Here is a 20,276-nt window from a genome sequence, read left to right as displayed (position 1 = left end):
AAAAAAAAAAAAGTATAGAAATATTTTAAAGAAAAATGGAAATTACCTTTAAAAAGAAAAACAAAACTGCCGGTCTTAATGACTGGTTTCGGTTGAGATGATACACTGTGGGTGAAAGCCTGGGTGGGAAAAGAGAGATTGGGTGGGAGCAGCAAGGGAGGACGGGGAGCTGCAGACTAAATAAAACGGTAAGGGTATATGCCCAGCAGTGGGATTGCTGGGTCAGATGGTAGTTCTATTTGTAGTTTTTTAAGGAACCTCCATACTGTTCTCCATAGTGGCTGTACCAATTCACATTCCCACCAGCAGTGCAAGAGTGTTCCCTTTTCTCCACACCCTCTCCAGCATTTATTGTTTCTAGATTTTTTGATGATGGCCATTCTGACTGGTGTGAGATGATATCTCATTGTAGTTTTGATTTGCATTTCTCTAATGATTAGTGATGTTGAGCATCCTTTCATGTGTTTGTTGGCAATCTGTATATCTTCTTTGGAGAAATGTCTATTTAGGTCTTCTGCCCACTTTTGGATTGGGTTGTTTGTTTTTCTATTGAGCTGCATGAGCTGCTTATAAATTTTGGAGATTAATCCTTTGTCAGTTGCTTCATTTGCAAATATTTTGTCCCATTCTGAGGGTTGTCTTTTGGTCTTGTTTATGGTTTCCTTTGTTGTGCAAAAGCTTTGAAGTTTCATTAAGTCCCATTTGTTTATTTTTGTTTTTATTTCCATTTCTCTAGGAGGTGGGTCAAAAAGGATCTTGCTGTGATTTATGTTATAGAGTGTTCTGCCTATGTTTTCCTCTAGGACTTTGATAGTTTCTGGCCTTATATTTAGGTCTTTAATTCAAAAAGAGTCATGTACCAAAATGTTCATTGCAGCTCTATTTACAATAGCCCGGAGATGGAAACAACCTAAGTGTCCATCATCCGATGAATGGATAAAGAAGATGTGGCATATATATACAATGGAATATTACTCAGCCATAAAAAGAAACGAAATTGAGCTATTTGTAATGAGGTGGGTAGACCTAGAGTCTGTCATACAGAGTGAAGTAAGTCAGAAAGAGAAAGACAAATACCGTACGCTAACACATATATATGGAATTTAAGAAAAAAAATGTCATGAAGAACCTAGGGGTAAAACAGGACACAGACCTACTTGAGAATGGACTTGAGGATATGGGGAGGGGAAGGGTAAGCTGTGACAAAGTGAGAGAGAGGCATGGACATATATACACTACCAAACGTAAGGTAGATGGATAGTGGGAAGCAGCCGCATAGCACAGGGAGATCAGCTCGGTGCTTTGTGACCGACTGGAGGGGTGGGATAGGGAGGGTGGGAGGGAGGGAGATGCAAGAGGGAAGGGATATGGGAACAGATGTATATGTATAACTGATTCACTTTGTTATAAAGCAGAAACTAATGCACCATTGTGAAGCAATTATACTCCAATAAAGTTGTAAAAAAATAATAATAATAAAAAAATAAAATAAAAAAATAAAACGGGAAGGGGCTTCCCTGGTGGTGCAGTGGTTGAGAGTCCGCCTGCCGATGCAGGGGACACGGGTTCGTGCCCCAGTCCGGGAAGATCCCACATGCCGCGGAGCGGCTAGGCCCGTGAGCCATGGCCGCTGAGCCTGCGCGTCCGGAGCCTGTGCTCCTCAACGGGAGAGGCCACAACAGTGAGAGGTCCACGTACCGCAAAAAAAAAAAAAAAAAATGTATTGGGAAATTGAGTTTAATGGCTTCCTATCCTTACTCCACATTGATTCCTCCAAGTGTTGCTGTATTTGTTATGCTCAGTCAGGTATATTCCTTTTGCTATAAAAGATCCCATGATCAAAGACCAGGGAGTAGCCTATGATATATAAAGGATGTATCTGGTCTTGGGGAGGGGGGCTGGTAAAGAGCTTCCTAAACCCTTGGAATTTCCAGAGTGAGAGGAGTATCTTTGTTATGCTAATGAGTGGGGGTGGCTACAGAACTTCAGGGTGAGGGCTGGTCACCACATGATGAGAGGGCTAAAACTTTTAGCCACCTGACCTCCAGGGAGAGGAAGGGAGCTGGCCATTGAGTTCAATCGCATAGCCAGTGATTTAATCAACTGTGCCTACACAATAAAACTCTTGATACAAAATTCAGGACAGCAAGTCCTGGGGACACCTCCTAGCTGGTGAACATATTGACGTGCTGGGAGGATGACGTGCTGGGGTTCCACGAGGAGGAGACGGCATGGAAGCTCTGTGTCTCCCACTTCCCCCCAGATCTCTCCTTCCTCCTAGACCTTGCTCTATGCATCTCTTCCATTTGGCTGTTCCTAAGTTGTATCTTTTACAATAAAATTGTAATAGAAAATGTTTCAGTGAGTTTGGTGAGTCATTCTAGTGAATTATCAAACCTAAAGGGGGGTGGTAAGAACCCACAAACTTGGAGCCAAGTTGGAGAGATGTGGGTATCCTGGGGTCCCCACTAGCGACTGGAAACTGAAATAAGGGCAGTCTAGCTGAGAATTTTGCCCTTTAACTTGTGCGACCTATACTAACTTTGAGTAGTGTCAGAATTGAATTGAATGGTAGAGCACCTAGCTGATTATGAGAGAATTGGTAGAATGCAGACACATTTCATTATATTTTTTGAGTTTTTAAATTGTAGTAAAATAAACATAATATAAAGTTTACTCTTTTGACCATCTGTTTTTAAACTTTCTATTGTCATATAACATAATATAGAAAACATATATAAATGTATAAGTACAACTTATAAGTAAACCGCTCAATCATATTTCACAAACTGACACACCTTTGTACCTGGCATCTGGATGAAGAACAGAACATTCCAACATTCCAGAAAGAAAAAGGAATATGTTGAAAAGATAGGAACATTTTCATTAAAAAAAAAGATATATTAATTAAAATGGGGGTGAGAGAGGTAATCACTTTCCCATGCATATGCCTATGCCCACTCTATAATATACCATTTCCAAAAATGGTTTCATGGAAGAATTTCTAAGGATTATTTGTATCAATGTTAAAAAGCTTTGTGGTAATAATAGTTTTGGGACATACTGAATTAAGGCTAGTCAAACAGATTGATCATTTAAGGAGATTTTCACAAATTCAGACTCTAGGGCCTAGTGCCTAAACATTCTCAAGTCAGAAAAGGAATGAGGAAAATATTTCTTGCCCATTCTAGATATATTTCTAAAATTATGGTAAATATATATAACAAAATTTACCATTTTAACCATTTTCAAGTGTACAATTCAGTGGCATTAAGTACATTTCCAATGTTGGGCAACCGTCACCACTATCCATTTCCACAACTCATTCATGCCAGACAGGAATTCTGAACTTATTAAACAATAGCTCCCCAATTTTCCCTCCCACAGTCCCTGGCAACTACTATTCATTCACCTTTCTGACTCAGTGAACTCGCCTATTTTTGGTATCTCATGTTAGTGGGATCATACAATGTGTGACCTTTGTGTCTGGCTTATTTCACTTAGCATAGTATTTTCAAGGTTCATCCATGTTGTAGCACGTATCAGAATTTCATTCTCTTTAAAGGCTGGATAATATTCCACTGTGTGTAAATACCACATATTGTTTATACATTCATCTGTTGATGGCCATCTTTTTTTGCCCACCATTTTGCTATTGTGAATAATGCTGCTATGAACATTGGTATACAAGTATATGTATTATTTTATACTTTCATAGGTCAAGCTTCATTTTTTGTTGTATAAATAAACTTTTGGAGCACTTTACAATTGAGATCAAATAGAAATTAATGATGACATACATTTTAAAGAGTCCAATGTTTTATTATCAGCATTAATATTGTTCATACTGAAGATTCAGGGATAAAATAATGGACAGAAAACTGGAATGTAAGCAATACTACATAGATGCATCATAAATATATAGGATGTTTTGCTAATTATTGGACTAAAAATATAAAAGATGAAATTACATCAATTATTTTGTGCTTAGTCTTTCTGAATATCCTTTTGGTATTAAATACACAGCAAGTGCTTATACTTAGAGATTCTGCCTTTTTTTAAGCAAGGAAAACAAGCTTATCCTTGGTTAATCAGAATCAGTTTCAAAAGGTAAAACTTCTTAAAGGTAAGCATGGCATTTACTGCTTAAGACCAATATTCTTGCTGGGCTGGCTGCTTGAGGATCGCTCTCGTTCTTTGGTAATTTCCATCTCAATTTTGGCTTTGATTTTCTCCCAATCTATTTCAAGCTGCAGTAGAAGAAAAGAAGAAACATGCATATATAGTATAAGACATTTTTGTTTAATGCAAAGTAACTAAGAGTAAATAAAAACAGAACGCATGACTTCCAAAACATTAGAGAAAAAAGAGGGCAGGAAAGAAAAGTTAAGAAGAGATAATGCTCCCCCAAAAATGAAATAGCGTTAAGAATAAGACCTAATAGAACAATTATCACAATAAAAAGCAAAGACTCTCATTGTGAGACCAAAATCTGGTTGTAGCTATTTATAAAAGGCACATCTAAACTGTCCCATGGAGCCTTAGGATTCTGCTCCGGTGCCTCAGGTTCGAGGGGGTAGGAGCGAGTGAAGATGGACTGCTCTCCTCCAAACAAGGGGGAGAATGGACAGGGCTTCATTTTTGAAACAGTAGGCCATGTTTCAAATGCGTCAACTCTTCACCGTTTTTATACTGACGTTTCCATTAGGAGCCTACCTATGGAGAAAGATAGGGGAGCATCTGCTTTCCCAGAGCATACTCTGCAAAAGGGGCTCCTTCACAACTCTTAAAATAATATGAAGACTTGGTGGTAAGAAAATGACGAGGGCTTCCCTGGTGGCGCAGTGGTTAAGAATCCGCCTGCCAATGCAGGGGACACGGGTTCAAACCCTGGTCCAGGAAGATCCCACATACGGTAGAGCAACTAAGCCCGTGCGCCACAACTACCAAGCCTGGGCTCTAGAGCCTGCGAGCCACAACTACTGAGCTTGCATGCCACAACTACTGAAGCCCATGCGCCTAGAGCCCGTGCTCCGCAACAAGAGAAGCCACCGCAGTGAGAAGCCCGCACACTGCAACAAAGAGTAGCTCCCGCTTGCCGCAACTAGAGAAAGCCCGCGCACAGCAACGAAGACCCAACACAGCCAAAAATAAATAAATAAAATAAATAAATTTATGGAAAAAAAGAAAATGATGAAAAGATATTAGAGGAAGTAGTGGGAAAGCAAGGCTGAAAGACACGTAAAAAGAATAACTGAAAAGTGATAATATTTTTATCTGTTTTCAGCCAACCAGCAGACACCCCAAAATCCAGCCCTGCCCCTCCACTAAATCAACAGACATAGTGTTAGGAATGGACTCTGCTCTGAATTCAATAAACAATTTCTTTAGGAAAAAGCCTTCTACTATTTTTAAAAGTTTGGAGTTCAATAATTAAGGAATGTGTGTCCTCTCAGGCAAGACATGGGAAAAACTGGGTCCTACCTAAAACTAACTCTGATTTACTTTGAAATAAACCCAAACTCCTGAGACTGAGCCAAAAGTGAATAGGTTTTCACCTCCATGCAGGGGAGCTGAGTAGAATAAGCAGTATTAAAGCAGACTGCGTTACTACTTGCTGCCTGAACAGATTTACCTTAAGTAACTGAGACTAATTTAACCTTAACAGGACTTCACACCTCTTTTATTTTGTGTTGGAAGTAGGTAGAATTAAGTATTTGGTTCTTTTTTATTCCAATATCCTTTCTCTAAATTTCTGTGAAGTAATTTGTGGATATATTTTAGATAATCATTCCATATACTTGTTTATAATACATAAAATTGATGAATTAAAAGAATCCCTCTTACTCATAGAAGACGAAAGTCTGTGCTCAGATGCAAGTGACAGCTTATCGAAAGGCAGAGCAAATGTTAGGTTATTTGAAAGACTCATTTTTCAATCAGGTCAGAACTTGATGTTTTTTAAATGGCAAAACAACTCATCTAAGAAAACATTTGCAAAGAGAAAGACAAAACTTGATGAATGCCTTGGCCTTCTTCCAGGCTTAAATTGACTTACATATGTTTTTCAAATCAATCACAATAAAACCATATATTGATGATACACTAAACAACTGTTGCTCAGCTGCACGAGAAGTGCATCAAGCAGATTGATGACATCTATATTAGTTACTTGTTATAGTACAAATGAGGGTGTCAGTTGACAGCTATCCTACTGAAAATAAATGTTTCACTTTCACTCTGGCATTTGTCCAGTTTTAGAACAATGTTCTCCTGATAATTTAGTCTCTGGAATAGAGTATTTTTAATAGTGAGTTTTAGATAAGGAGGTACTCATGACAGCTGTCAAGTGACTTCTACACTAAAACACATCCTTTTCTAGTCTAGGGAGTGTTAATACTATTTGGCACTTCTTATTCTAGTCCCTAGTTGGTCAATTCTTCTTATTCACATAATAATAATTTTAAAATCATAGCAAATGGCTCTCCATCCTCTACCCCATCTCTCTTACTCTCAGCCGAAAATCAGCTTCCTACTTTACAGAGAATATAGTGGCCATCAGGCATGAATTCACTTAATTTCCTTCCTTTCATAAAAGTAGGGTATCCATCCATATCTCGTTCCCTTCTGTCTCAGGGCAACCTCTTCACATAAGTCCCTGATCTCGTCTTCTTTGACTCCTCTAGGACATCGGCCTTCAATTATTACCTACATATTTCAATTTCCTTCTCTTCACTGGCTGCCCCTCATCATCCTTCCCTCTCTAGTCTGTCTCCCTACAAGCTACCACCTTCATTCTTCTTTTCATTCCTGACTCTCATCCTCTCCCCAGACCACTGTAATATGACTGTGTTCCCACTACACCTCAGAAGCTTTTCACTAATGCCACCATTAAGTGTTTTAATCCCTCATCCTACACCTTCTCTATACGACTCAATTGCTCATTCAACAAATATTTAATGCTCACTCTATGCCCAGGATTGCTCTAGGAGCAAGGATTTAGCAGTGAACAAGAAGATAAAAATCACTGTCTTCATAGAAAGATAAACAAAGACAAGTAATAGTGGTAAAAGTTTTGGACACGGGGAAGGAGATAGCGCCGGGGTGGAGTTGGGGGGATGGGTGTTGTCTTTCAAACAGAGTGATCAGAGAAGGCCTCCCTGAGAAGCTGACGTGAAGACCTGATGATGAGTGAGTGACTCTCTGGGTGTATCTGGGGAACAGCATACTAACAGACAGAGGGAAGAAAAAGGTCCTGATGTAGGAGCATCCCCTGGACCTTGCTGACCACCGCTCTTTGAAATATCTCTCTCAGTACAATATCGTTCTCTTCTGGTTTCTGCTCTCCTTTCTAAATGTCCTCAGTCTTTTTTTTTTCTTTTTCTTTTTCTCCTATATCCTTCCCCTCAGTAACCTCTTCACTGTTAGTATTCACTGCGGTTCCAACCACAGCTTTTTCATACTTTCCCTAGGAGATCTCCTCAACTCTCATAGCTTCAATATTCCTAAATGGTCATGATGATAAATTTATCTATCTAGCCCTGATTCTTCCTTTATCAACACCCTTTGATGTTCACACTGGTATTTCCAACTGCCCACTAGACATCTCTGCCTAGATAGGGGCCACCCCACAGGGACTTCAAAGTCAAAAAAAAATGGCCAATTTTCATGTATTCAAACTCAAAAGGTTCAAAACTCGTATATGCTCATGTTCCTCTACCAGTCACCAACACTAGGAATGTTGAAGTTGTTCTCAAATGTCTTGCCTTACCTCACCACCTCTCTTCCCACCCCCAACCACAATGTTCTATTAATTTTACTGCTACTTTTTCTTACATTAATCCTACAGTCTCCATCTCCTGCTGAGATTATTACAGTAACCTCCTAACTGGTCTCCTAGTCACCATCTTTACCTCCAATCCGTCTTCCACATCAGAAGTTATCTTTCAGGTCATTTTCTTGATTATAAACCTCCAAGTCTTTGCACTGCCTCCATTATAAGGTCTATTATCACAGTGTTAAGACTCTTTAATGTCTGGTCCCATCAATATTCCAGCCACCCAGGACCCAGCACCCAGGATGCAGGGCAGTCACTCTGTACTCCTTCACCATTCTTTCAAGATCCCATGCATTTGCTCTTATTATCATATCCTTTAACTGACTGACAAAATCCTACTCAAGATAATTCTGTGGAATAAATAAATAAATTTTAAAAATGAAAACTAGCAAATACAAAGTATACAATTTCCAAAGGGGAAAAAAAGGATACTTTGGTGGAAAATTCCAAGTTTCCCTTTCCACTTAGGAACTGGGATTTTAAAAGGGAAAAGTGATCACGTCACTTCCAATCAGTATCTTTACATTAATCTTAGGGTAAAGCCAATATACCGAATTTGTCCTATGAAACCCTCAGGTCAATCTCCCTTTTGCTCATCACTCTTTCCCACTTCAGAGCCTTCCCGCTGCCTAGAACACGGCCATCGCCACCCCCTCCCCCCACTCCCTCAGTCAGCTTCTACTATCCATTCTTTACAGCTCAACTCAAATAGCAATTGCTTTGCTTAGAAAAATCTGCTGATCCCCCCCCACCCAGGTCGGGCCTGTCATTCATAAAATCTTACAGCACTATGTACACTACCTTCGAGGCAATTATCACAACTGAAATGAACAATTAACTGTATAATTAACTATCACCTCCATTTGAATATGTTTCACGAGGGTCAGTGTTTGCCAGGTTTACTGTTATATCCCAACCACCAAGGAGAGTACATTGTCTGCAGGAGGTGCTCAGTAAATATTGAATGAATAAAAGGTAACTAATTACCCAGCAAATGAGCTATCACTTAACAATCTCTCGTTATTTTCTCTCCTGTTTTTCCCTCTATTTTTCTTTCTCCTAGCATAATGCTTTAAACATTTCCTGTCTCTTCTACTTCTCTTCCTGCACAGAGTATGTATTCAGTAGACTGAATGTATTCCTCAAGTGGACTTTATTTGCCAGACTCATAAATTATTTTACAAATATTTATTGAACACCCTTGTAGAGCAGGTATAATGACTCTAATGGGGTTCTTAGAAGATAGTACACCGTGTATGGATCTCAGATTTCCATATTTTAAACTAGAAAGGCCCAAATAACATTTCAGGGCTCATAAATATGAATGCATGTCAAACTTCACTCTTATAAACTTTTACATTATGCGTTGTGAGCCCATTTGAGTTCACCAGTAGGTAGAATAAATTTCTTTTTAAGAATGATCTTTTTCTATTCAATTCTTAGTTCTGAAATAAAGAGTTTATATAATCACAATTTTGGTTAAGATAATTTTTAAGTCAAAGATAATTTTCATCTTAAAATACTGCTTTATGATTTCTAGTTAACTTCCAAATTACATTTGTGAAGAAGAAAAGTAGGAAACTAGAACATAGTGCCATAGAGACTCAAAGTAACCTATATAGTTTCAGGATGAAAAGAAAACAAAATACCAAAAAAAGCCGTGTTGTTCTGATTCTCCCACTTTGAACATTTCTACTACTCTTGTGACTGAAGTATCATATGTTAGTTATAGGTGAATATGTATATGAAAAAGAAGATATGAATGTTAAGTTTTTAATATCTGAAATATAATTTCCTTGAGGGTAAAAACTATATTTTTTATGTCCTCGAAAGTACCTAATGTGAACACACTGAAAACAATATTGTTAGTAATGATGATGAAGAGGAAGCAGAGTAGTATTAATCTGCTTAAAAATTATACAATAAAGTAAATTTAAGGTGGGTGCTCATTTTTAACATACTGTCGTATTTTCAAAACTGAGACAAAAAAGATGAGGTGACTACTGAATCTCTGGGCTGCTTAGCACTCAGTGCTGGTGGCTGCTGTCATATACTGTGAATTGAGAGTATAGCCCTCAGAGCTCCCAGGGAAGCCCTCATAGCCCAAACTCCCAAAGGATCCATTTCAGTAGTAAACAGTTCTGAATCAAACAAAAAAAATTTTGTGGAGCTTCTATAAAATACATCCCTTTCCACCAAGAAACCCACAACTTGTGTCTATCCTGGATCCAGATGATAAAGTTGCACTGCAGAACTAAGAATGGCCTCAAAGGTTTCATTACCCTGAAAACTGGTCTGAAGTCCAAAAATGTGGTTCATGACACTCAATATTCTAAATACGGCAAACGGATAATGTTGCCTTTAGTAGGTGCCTTCTCTCTACAACTTCTTTCCTCTTCCCAAGCTTCCTCTTATATATTCTGCCCCCTATGATAAATCAGAACATTCCATTTTATTCTATCCCCAAGGAGGAGCACTCCCACAGTCTATAAGCTCCATGAAGACAGAAGCCATATCTGTTTCAACACATAGCATAGTGCCTGGCCTGGAGTTGGTACTCATAAACATTTTTTGAATAAATGAATGACTAAAAGGCGAAAGGAATCAACTAGTTCACAGAGCTGGGAGCAAGGTTGGCCCTGTTTTGGGATTACAAGTCTCTTGGATCTGCATGGCTACAGGTGAGCTCTATTTCTGCGATTTGAGTATAGAAGGATCTGGGCAGGTGGCCACAATCTTTTCTGCTCTAGGCGCTGGGACAAACGCCCTTGTTCTGGCTCTCCTGTGTGCTGATATGTACTGGAATGGCTTTTTTCTAATTGGATTTATAAAACCTTATATTCTGGTAGGAACTTGAGAGGCAAAGAGTTAGCATTCTTTTGTTCTAGGCGGCGAACTCTACCCAGGCCAGGCACCTTTTGAAGTGCAACTGAGCTCCCTAGAATCTGCAAAGTGGCAAAGTATCCATTTTCTGGCCAGGGCCCTCTGTGCTTATGTATTTCCCCTGGAGCAGAAAGGGCAGCTGGTAGAAGACAAAATTCAGGAGCTAGAAGCTTTTATCCTTGCCATTTATACTGTTTATCTAAAAATATCAGTTAGCACAAAACCTTAACACAAATCAAATATTATAAAACCAGACTTGAGTTAATCAAAACATGGCTATAAGATTCCAGAAAAATATTTAGTAATATAATTATAGTCAAAATAAGACTAACATCGAAAGGCAAAAAGTAGTTTTTTTTAGAGATTATGGTAAGAATTATTCAAATTTTGTCGCATTAGGATGAATAATACATACTTATAAAGCATATACATTATTATCAAATACTGCATAATACTTACACCTTCTGCATACTGCAGGTATCGTTTATTAGTTTCCTGTTTACCAAATGTCTCCAAAAACTTTTGTCGGTAGGCCAGTACTGTATCAACATGTGTTTTGTATTTAACAGCTAATTCAAGTGCCCTACAATGAGAAAGAAATCAGATTATCCGCATTGCTGTGTTAGCCTCTATGGGCAGTGGAGTTTCGGGATGAAAGGGTGGGAGAGTCTATGTTGATCCCTCCACTCATCCCTCAATGTGAAAGGTATGTCATTCCCTACCTTATCCATCTTGCAAATTACTATTTATACTTCAGGGTCCAGACCAAACATGATCTCTTCTCCCTGGCCAGCTCTCCTTGTAGAAATAAATGACCATTATATCTTATCTGTGCTACAGAACATTTTATACATACTATTATTTCAGCTCTGCTTACAGTGTATTGTAACTATTATGAATCTGTTCCTTCCACTACCCTATACATTTATTGAAGGGAGATCTGGGTTTCATTTCTCTTTGGTGAGTACTACAGAGTGTATGTATCATAAATGTTCATTGAAAAATTCATTGAAATCATAATAAAATTCAAGTGAATGAACTCCCCTAATGTAAGTGGTTCGACTATCTTGACCATTTTTTAAGTCAGTAATGAATTATTCTGTTCAATATTAAACTAAGTACTGATATCCTTACTTATCCTTATTATTAGTACAGTAAATTAAAAATATTATGAAAATAAAATTTGAGGATAACAAAAGTCTGATAAAATGCCTTTTGCCATTTGATTCTTAGAAAAAGTTAATAGCCATTTAAATTTTATAAGTTAATTAATATCTATCTATGTAACCAAGTTATTTTAAGGTAATATTTTATTTAAATAGCAGACAAGAACTAAATGAATTGCTAAAATCACTGTTATAACACCAAAGGCATAAAATCTATATATTGATAATTTGGAGGGAGATGAAAAGATTATTCTTCAGTTCCAGGCCTATTTTTGCATGTAGGTTTTGGACAGCAACTCAGCCCGTGATCCTATGCATAACTCATATTAGCTGAGCCAGGAACAATCTAGTAGAATATAGCTCTCCTACACTGTTCATTGTTATCCTGTTTTAAAGTATGGGAAACAGTCATCATAATAGTCAAAGTACATAATTTCTCAAGTTCTCTTGCTTTCTAATATAACACATGATTTCTGAATAGGCCAGTGATGGTTTATCAGAACCAACTATTACGAACTTGTTGTTTTAGACAAAACTGACTACTGACTAGAATTTTTGCAATGTGTGACTGTTTAGTAGGAAAATTTGTTTGATTCTTAGCATGCTTTGGTTTGACGTAAACTAAACTGTCACTTTAAAAAGTATTTTAGATATGTGTGTATTAATTGAAAAATGATAGACAATTGAGATATTAAAGACAATAGATAAATTATGAATGTAAGTCATGTATAATACAAATGATTATGTCAAAGTTCAGTACAATGATTTCTTACAAAAATATATTGGCATAAACAATATTGCTAAATCCAAGGATATTTGCTACCCATCACAAACTCCTCACAAAGTTCCCTCATTCCTCTGTGACTTTATGTCTTTCAGAGAAAAAGAAGACACACAGAAAAAATGCAGAGGTATTAGGATACAGAGGAACAAAAGTAGAAAACAAGCGAAGGCAAGAAACGATCTACAGAGGCTCAAAAGATGAGAAACAGAAGTAAAGATGCTTTAATTCTTCTAGCCCTCTCTCACATCAGCCCCCTCTTCATCCCTAAGGCTCTGATTCCTGTGTTGTATGTGTGAGTGGAGACTGGTGAACAACCTCGCCGGCACCTCAGAAGTTCCAGTTCCCATTCTTTCTTTATGATTGTACATGTTGGGGGAAGGAGTTCTCGACAGTGCAAAACTGGAGGTGTTCTAAGTGGGGAATACGTAAGCATCTATTCTGGGTTGGGGCTTTTCAAAAATTCCAAAGAGAGACTTTGTTATGGAACATCAACACATTTAATTATGTAGAAAGGATAGACTATGATGTCTAATCCTGCATTTATTATTTTTTTTTAAGATTTTTTTATGTGGACCATTTTTAAAGTCTTTATTGAATTTGTTACAATGTTGCTTCTGTTTTATGTTTTGGGTTTTTTGGCTGCGAGGTATGTGGGATCTTAGCTCCCCAAACAGGGATCGAACCCACACCCCCTGCATTGGAAGGCAAAGTCTTAACCACTGGACCGCCAGGGAAGTTCCTAATCCTGCATTTAGATGCTAAGAATTATCTGCTATTACAGTCATTATTATTATTATAAAATATATATTAATTATCTGATTGAAAAGCAATAGCTAAAGTTAAACATTCAAATGATATGTGCTATTTTAAACGTTCTCTAAAAGCACACACTGGGTAAAAAATGTTTCTCTACCACATTTAGGAGAGAATTCACTCCAAATTATCTAAGAGTTATGGGAACAGTATGTCTCTAGCTTTAAAATGGTTATTCAGCAACCAAACAAATATAACATTAGATTATGGGGCTGGAAAAAATCCATGTATCCTCTCTGATTTTAAACAGAAGGAAGTTATATTAAAAGATGTTATAACTTCAAAATATAATTTTTTGCATAACTTAAATGAAGCAAAATCACTTTATATAACTGGTATAAGTAGAAAAACTATTTTTATTAATACTTACATAAAGGATCAATATGCATACCTGGAGTTTCTAGTTTCTACCTCTCTTAACTTCAGTTTTTGAAAACAGACTACCACCAAATGTCCAAAGTGCATGTCAAATAGATAACTTGCGTATCTACTACTCCTCAAGGACTGCATCTTATTAGGTTGCAGGCAATTTTCAAGTTCAAATATAAATGACGGAAGCACAAAGCAGCAAGACTATGCTTCTCAAATAGAATAACCCATATTAACAAAGTAAAATCTGTTCCCTTCTAAAGGATTTAAACAAATATAGCAATTCAGGGATCCTAAAAGCAATCTAATATATTTATCATCCAATACTTAAATTCCATCCTTCCAGAATTCTACAGGCCCAGTTGGGAAAATAGCAAGAAAACACAAAAAAGAAATAGGAGAACCTATAGATGAAAAGAAACCTAAGAATGTATTAACCAATCAAACTGTATGAATATTTTATGAATCCTGAATCAAACAAACCATAAAACAAAACAAAACATTTATGAGACAATCAGAGAAATAAGCACACTGAATAGAATTATTGTTCACTTTAAAAACTGATCATGATACTGTGGCTGGATTAAAAAAATCTTTAAGATACATACTGAAATATTCATAGATAAAATGATATGATGACTGGGATTTGCTTTTTAAAATTGCGGGGAGGGATAGAGGAGGAGTAGAGATTATTCACAAATTGATAACTGTTGAAGCTGAGTGATGGGTACATGGAGATTCATTATACTATTCTCTTTACTTTTGTATACATTTGAAATTTTCCATAATAAATAGTTTTTAAATTCCATCTTTTTGGGTTCCCCCTGATCTCTTTCGCTGAATCCTCCTCTTCAACCAGATCATTAAGTGTTGAATTTCAGGGGAAATCTGCCTGCTGCCCTCTTTTCTTTTCTTTTCTTTTTTTTTTTTTTTTTGCGGTACGCGGGCCTCTCACTGTTGTGGCCTCTCCCGTTGTGGAGCACAGGCTCCGGACGCGCAGGCTCAGCGCCCATGGCTCACAGGCCCAGCCACTCCGCAGCATGTGGGATCTTCCCGGACCGGGGCACGAACCCGTGTCCCCTGCATCGGCAGGCGGACTCTCAACCACTGCGCCACCAGGGAAGCCCTGCCCTCTTTTCTTTTTCCTTCTTTAAATTCTTGAGCCACACTCATGGCCGCAGCTACTCCAAAGGCTGATAATTCCCTCAGTGGCTTTCCCCCAATGTCTAGGACCTCTCCTCAACTTCACACCTGTATATCCCCCTCCTGCTGGACCTCATGAACTGGATACACAAAGGTAACTAAAACTCAACAAATCCAAATTGTTAGACAGCTTAGTTACCACCCTGCCCTCCCCACTCACCCCGACACAAAAATTTACCATCCAGTACAGCTTCGGTTCTACACAGATACCAAATGTGGGTTTACCCTCCTGATGAAAGACATAGACAAATTAAAGCCCTGCCAGACTTTCCTGGAATATACACAACACTCAAAAGTTTCTTAAAAACTCAAAACACTATTCAGTAACATAAACCAGTTCTGGAAGTCTTAGTTTATGAGAACAATTATTTACTCACTCCCAGAAGAGGGTAATACATGTGGAGAAAAAATAAGATCATTTTTAAAAGGACACCATCTACATAGATAGGCATGCAAGAAGTCTATTATTAATTAATCAGTCACATAATTTTATCATCGTCCTATGTTTGAATATCTTCGCAGATGGGGATTATTCTACTCTCTAAGCAAGCCATTCTTTGGATTATGTTGTTATAAGCTGATTCCTATATTGGATCCAAGTATTTATCCCTCTTACTTCTATTTTTTTATATTAGCTATATCATTTAGAATCAAAATTGTCATCACAGAACTTTGTCAGTTTTGTTCATTGCTGTATCCCCCATGACTAAAACCTGGCACATTAGAGACATTCAAAAAATAATTAAAGAATGAATAGTAGCTACCATTTATTGAAGGCTTACTATGTATCAGGCAGTATGCTAAGAGATTTTCACAAGCTATTTTACTTAATCCCGACAACAAACATGTGGTTTTTGTTATTATCACCATTTTAAACACAAGGAAACAGAGGCTTACAGAGCCTCACTAATCTGTCCAAGATCACAGGACTAGTAAGTGCAGAACCAGAAATCAAACCCAGGTCTTATTTCAAAGCCCCCATTCTTAACCACTACATTTGTCTTTGTCCCATTCAGCAGCCCTTTTGAACAAGTCATTAAAAATGACCAGACGTGGGACTTCCCTGGTGGCTCAGTGGTTAAAACTCTGCGCTCCCAATGCAGGGGGTCCGGGTTCGATCCCTGGTCTGGGAACTAGATCCCACACGCATGTCACAACTAAGAGTTAGCATGCCGCAACTAAGGAGCCCACGTGTTGCAACTAAGGAGCTGGCTCAAACAAATTATAAATAAATAAATAAATACTTAAAAAAAAAATGACCAGACATTTCACCAAAAGACTGCTGTTGTTGTTATTTTAAGCAGATCTCCATGTTATATCTAAATATGCCTGGTATGGCAGACATTCGATAAATATCTGCTGAATGAATGAATATGCATTAGGAAGAAATATTCCAACTGGTTTCAGAAATATCTGCAGAATTTGGAAATGAAGACAATACATAAGTTTTTAAAGAGTTTCTTAGCAGTTATAATTACTTCTGCTCATTATCTGAAGTCATTCTTATCCAGTCTTTGATATTTATGCTAAAAGTGATGGGAAACTATGGGTTTCATGTAAGTGAGTCAGGGGTCAAGAGTGACATGATGATTTCCATTGTGGAAAGATCACTATGACTACAGTGTGAAGAATGGATAGGAAAAGGACAAGGTAGGTGCAGAGAGACCAGTGATGATGTTTTATTAAGAAAAACTTGGATCAGGGAATTCCCTGGCGGTCCAGTGGTTAAGACTCCACACTTTCACTGCATGGGGTGTGGATTCAAGCCCTGGTCGGGGAATTAAGATGCTCGCACGATGTGGCCAAAAAAAAAAAAAGAAAAAAGAAAAAAGAAAAACTTGGATCAGCTTAGATAAGGGTGCTGGTAGTAAAGTGGATGAGTGCCAGAGGTATTTGAGAGGGAAAATGGTTGGTAATTGGAGTATGGGGGAAAGAGGGTAAGGAAAATGTCAAAAGTAACTCCTAAATTTCCAGCTTTGGGTAGACTGAAAAGATGAGATAGATTACTCTGGAAGAGGACCAAGTTTATGAGGGAATAAATATAAATTTGAACTCAAACATATGAGACAGCCAATGGAAATGCTGAATAGGCAGGTGGATAACTGGGTTCTGGAAGCAAACATGGGCAGGGCAGAGGGCTAGAAGAAAGATGCATATTTGGGAGTCTTAAGTGTGTAAATAGTAATCAGGAGCCTTGAACAATGCTCCTTGACGTTTATCGACTTACCAGGCAGGCATAAAGGTCTACCAGCATTTGATCAACCCATTGGTTTATAGTTTAGATGAAAAACACAAAGCATAAGAAAAGGAGATGCCAGGTAGATAGGAGGAACGGAGGAGCACCCAGCATTCGTTCTCTTTCCCCATTATATCTCTTTGTCCCTCTTGTTTTCCCTCTCCCTGAGATCTAATATCTTTTTTTTTTTTTTTCTCGGTACGCGAGCCTCTCACTGTTGTGGCCTCTCTCGTTGCGGAGCACAGGCTCCGGACGCGCAGGCTCAGCGGCCATGGCTCACGGGCCCAGCCGCTCCGCGGCATGTGGGATCCTCCCGGACCGGGACACAAACCCGCGTCCCCTGCATCGGCAGACAGACTCTCAACCACTTCGCCACCAGGGAAGCGCAAAATCTAATATCTTAAGGCAGAGTCATTTGCTGAAAACTGGAGGAGGGGAAGAGGTGGCACAGACAGCAGGATGTAGGGATAGTAGGGAAGATGTGAAGTTAGCAGCAGAGAATAAGTATGGTCACATGACCTAAGTCTCAAAGGATCAGAGATTTTACAAGACAAGTAAAGATGGGGGAGGCAAAAAGGACACCAACTGCACTCACACCCAGACCTAAGGAATGTGGAGTCAGAGAGAATAAACTGACTCCATCTGAGAGGACTGGTAGGGAAGGAGTGTCCTCTGGAAAGAGGTCATTTTCACTTAGGTCAGGGAGGTATGAGAAATGTTCAGAGGGCTGTATTATAGGCCATCAATAGAAGCCATCAGAGGCAAATGCTTCACAGACCTGCTCTGGTGTTTATATACTGTATGTATCTACACCCAATGTTTGTAGAGGAAGTGCAAGGCAAAATGATTGAGAGTATTGCATAAAGATTAAGAGCATGAATATTAAGTACCTACTATGTATATAGGTAATATAAAATGATAAAATGTTTCTATCCTTCTAGAAGTGTATAATCTGAAAGGTGAAAGGTGACATAAAATTTACGAAGATAAATAACAAAAGAGGTAAACATCAATCCTATAAAACAATGTAAGTAGTAGTATCAGCAGTATATATTTTATTGCAATAATAGCAGAAAATTCAGGTGCTCTTTGATATTGGAAGACTTAGGTTCAAATCCTAGATCAGCCACCTACTTATGAGTAACCCTCAACTTCCTCATTTGTATAATGTTGTGATGACCAAATGAGATGACATAAGGAAAGTGTTTAACACAATTCTTGGCACATGATAAGCACTCAATAAATAGAAGCCTCACTATTATTAATGACAATAAAATGGAATTCCTAAGTAGGTTGCAAGCTTTTTAATATAAGGATGATTTTTCAAATATGTTATACTGTATGGTGTTCAGAGTGCTATATAAATAGTAATGCCTAACATTTATCAACATAAACATTTTCTCAAAAGTATCAGTTGAAAATATGCTGTGAACACCATTCTTCCTTATTTCTCATGGAACTCATGGCTTAGTAATGGTATATACAATTTTCTGTTAGTTCTTTAATACAGAGTTTTAAAAAATTATTCAGACTCTTTCCAAAATAGTTACTTTAATATTTGTGAATTATGAATAAATTGAGGATAAGAACAATGGCTTATTCATATTTGTAGAACCTAAAACATCTTTCATGATCCTTTGTATAGCCAAACAATGACAACAAATTTGTGAAAATAAAGGATAGAAACAGGGTGGCTGAATTGTATGAAGAGTGTAGATAATTAATGTATAAATTAAATAAAGAGACTATAGTATGTCCATAACAAAATTAACTACCTTTTGTTACTGTTTTTTAGCCATTTTGTTACTTCTATTCAAGGGGAAGATAGACATAGGACTATAAAAATTCTAATCTGAGGGGATTATAAGTAAGGGGCCAGTAATTGAAAGATTTACGGGTTATTTTTGAGCACAGAGAGAGACGAAGATGAGGAAAGACATTTCAAACCTGGAAAAGTCAACATGCCAGCTTTGTAACAGTAACTTCAGGAGCATATAAGCACTACAACCTTGTTCACTGAGAGAGACGTACCTGAGAGAATGAGTAGAGAAACCTAATATGTCATAGAGAAGAGCAGCCTGCCACTCAGCCTCAGAAAGCAATTTGTCCCAAAGCCTGAGGCAGCAGGGAAGGTTACTGACCACTCCTCGTTACAAATCCTTTGGTATTTCTTCCTTAACTTCACAAATCTTTCTTGGCTCCTCTCTCTGCCTGTCTGACTGCTTTACCCCAATCTTTCAGCAGATTTCTCTTTTTTTTCACACATCCCATAAATATAGTTTATGCCTTCTCACTCCTCACATTCCCCAGGCAACTGCATCCATTCTTCTGGCTTCCATTCATTTGCTGATGACTCCTAAATTGACATCTCTAGTTCAAATCTTTCTTGACCTCCAGGTCCAATAATCAACTATTATCACTTATCTCTTCACAAATATTTCAAATCCAACATCTCTTCCAAATCTGCTAATATTCTTACCACCATTTATCCAGTTACTGAAATCAGAAATTCTGGAGACATCCTAGACTCTCTTTTCTTCTTCACAGACAACTTCTAATCAATCATGATTCAGAGGTGGCAAAAATCTTTAATGGCAAACTACTCACAAATATAAATGTGAATAAATTCTTCTATGATACTAGGAAACTGTTAATTACAGTGGAAGATGTAATTTACTAAGTGGTCGGTAGAAGAATACATTAAGAACAATCAGGTTTTGGAATTGATGAAAAACATTTTTATTACCTTTCCCAGTTGTAGAGATTAATATTGATCTGAATCGCTTGATAAACAAGGCCAGCCTGAAGAAGAACCATTTCAGCCTCCTGTATGTTCCCACTAAACATTAATATGTGGGCCATTTTTGATTCTTTAGATGGAAGATTTTTAATAGAATTGATGTATTGAACCTTATCAATCTAAAAAAAAAGAAAAATATTTGAAGTAAATAGTAACAAATTATGGTAAGAAAAACACACAAACAT

At 37.8% G+C, this 20,276-nt stretch overlaps 1 protein-coding gene across 2 annotated transcripts in view; it reads right to left on the bottom strand.

The window, feature by feature from the left end:
- Positions 1-3,801: 3,801 nt before the first annotated feature.
- The window catches only part of IFT80 (intraflagellar transport 80), a 109,500-nt gene continuing 93,025 nt past the window's right edge, over positions 3,802-20,276 (bottom strand). For both annotated transcript variants that reach the window (XM_082625351.1, XM_082625352.1), the window contains 3 exons: positions 20,038-20,210; positions 11,180-11,303; positions 3,802-4,250 (listed from right to left, as the gene is read on the bottom strand). In XM_082625351.1, coding sequence (XP_082481477.1) covers positions 4,140-4,250; positions 11,180-11,303; positions 20,038-20,210 — 408 coding nt within the window. In that variant the 3' untranslated portion in view covers positions 3,802-4,139. The remainder of the gene's footprint in view (positions 4,251-11,179; positions 11,304-20,037; positions 20,211-20,276) is intronic.

Source organism: Mesoplodon mirus, assembly GCF_964341445.2.
Source record: "Mesoplodon mirus genome assembly, chromosome: 6".
Lineage (NCBI taxonomy): Eukaryota > Metazoa > Chordata > Mammalia > Artiodactyla > Ziphiidae > Mesoplodon > Mesoplodon mirus.
The sequence above is the reverse complement of the archived record's forward strand: the minus strand, read 5'-3'. Positions and strand labels throughout refer to the sequence as shown.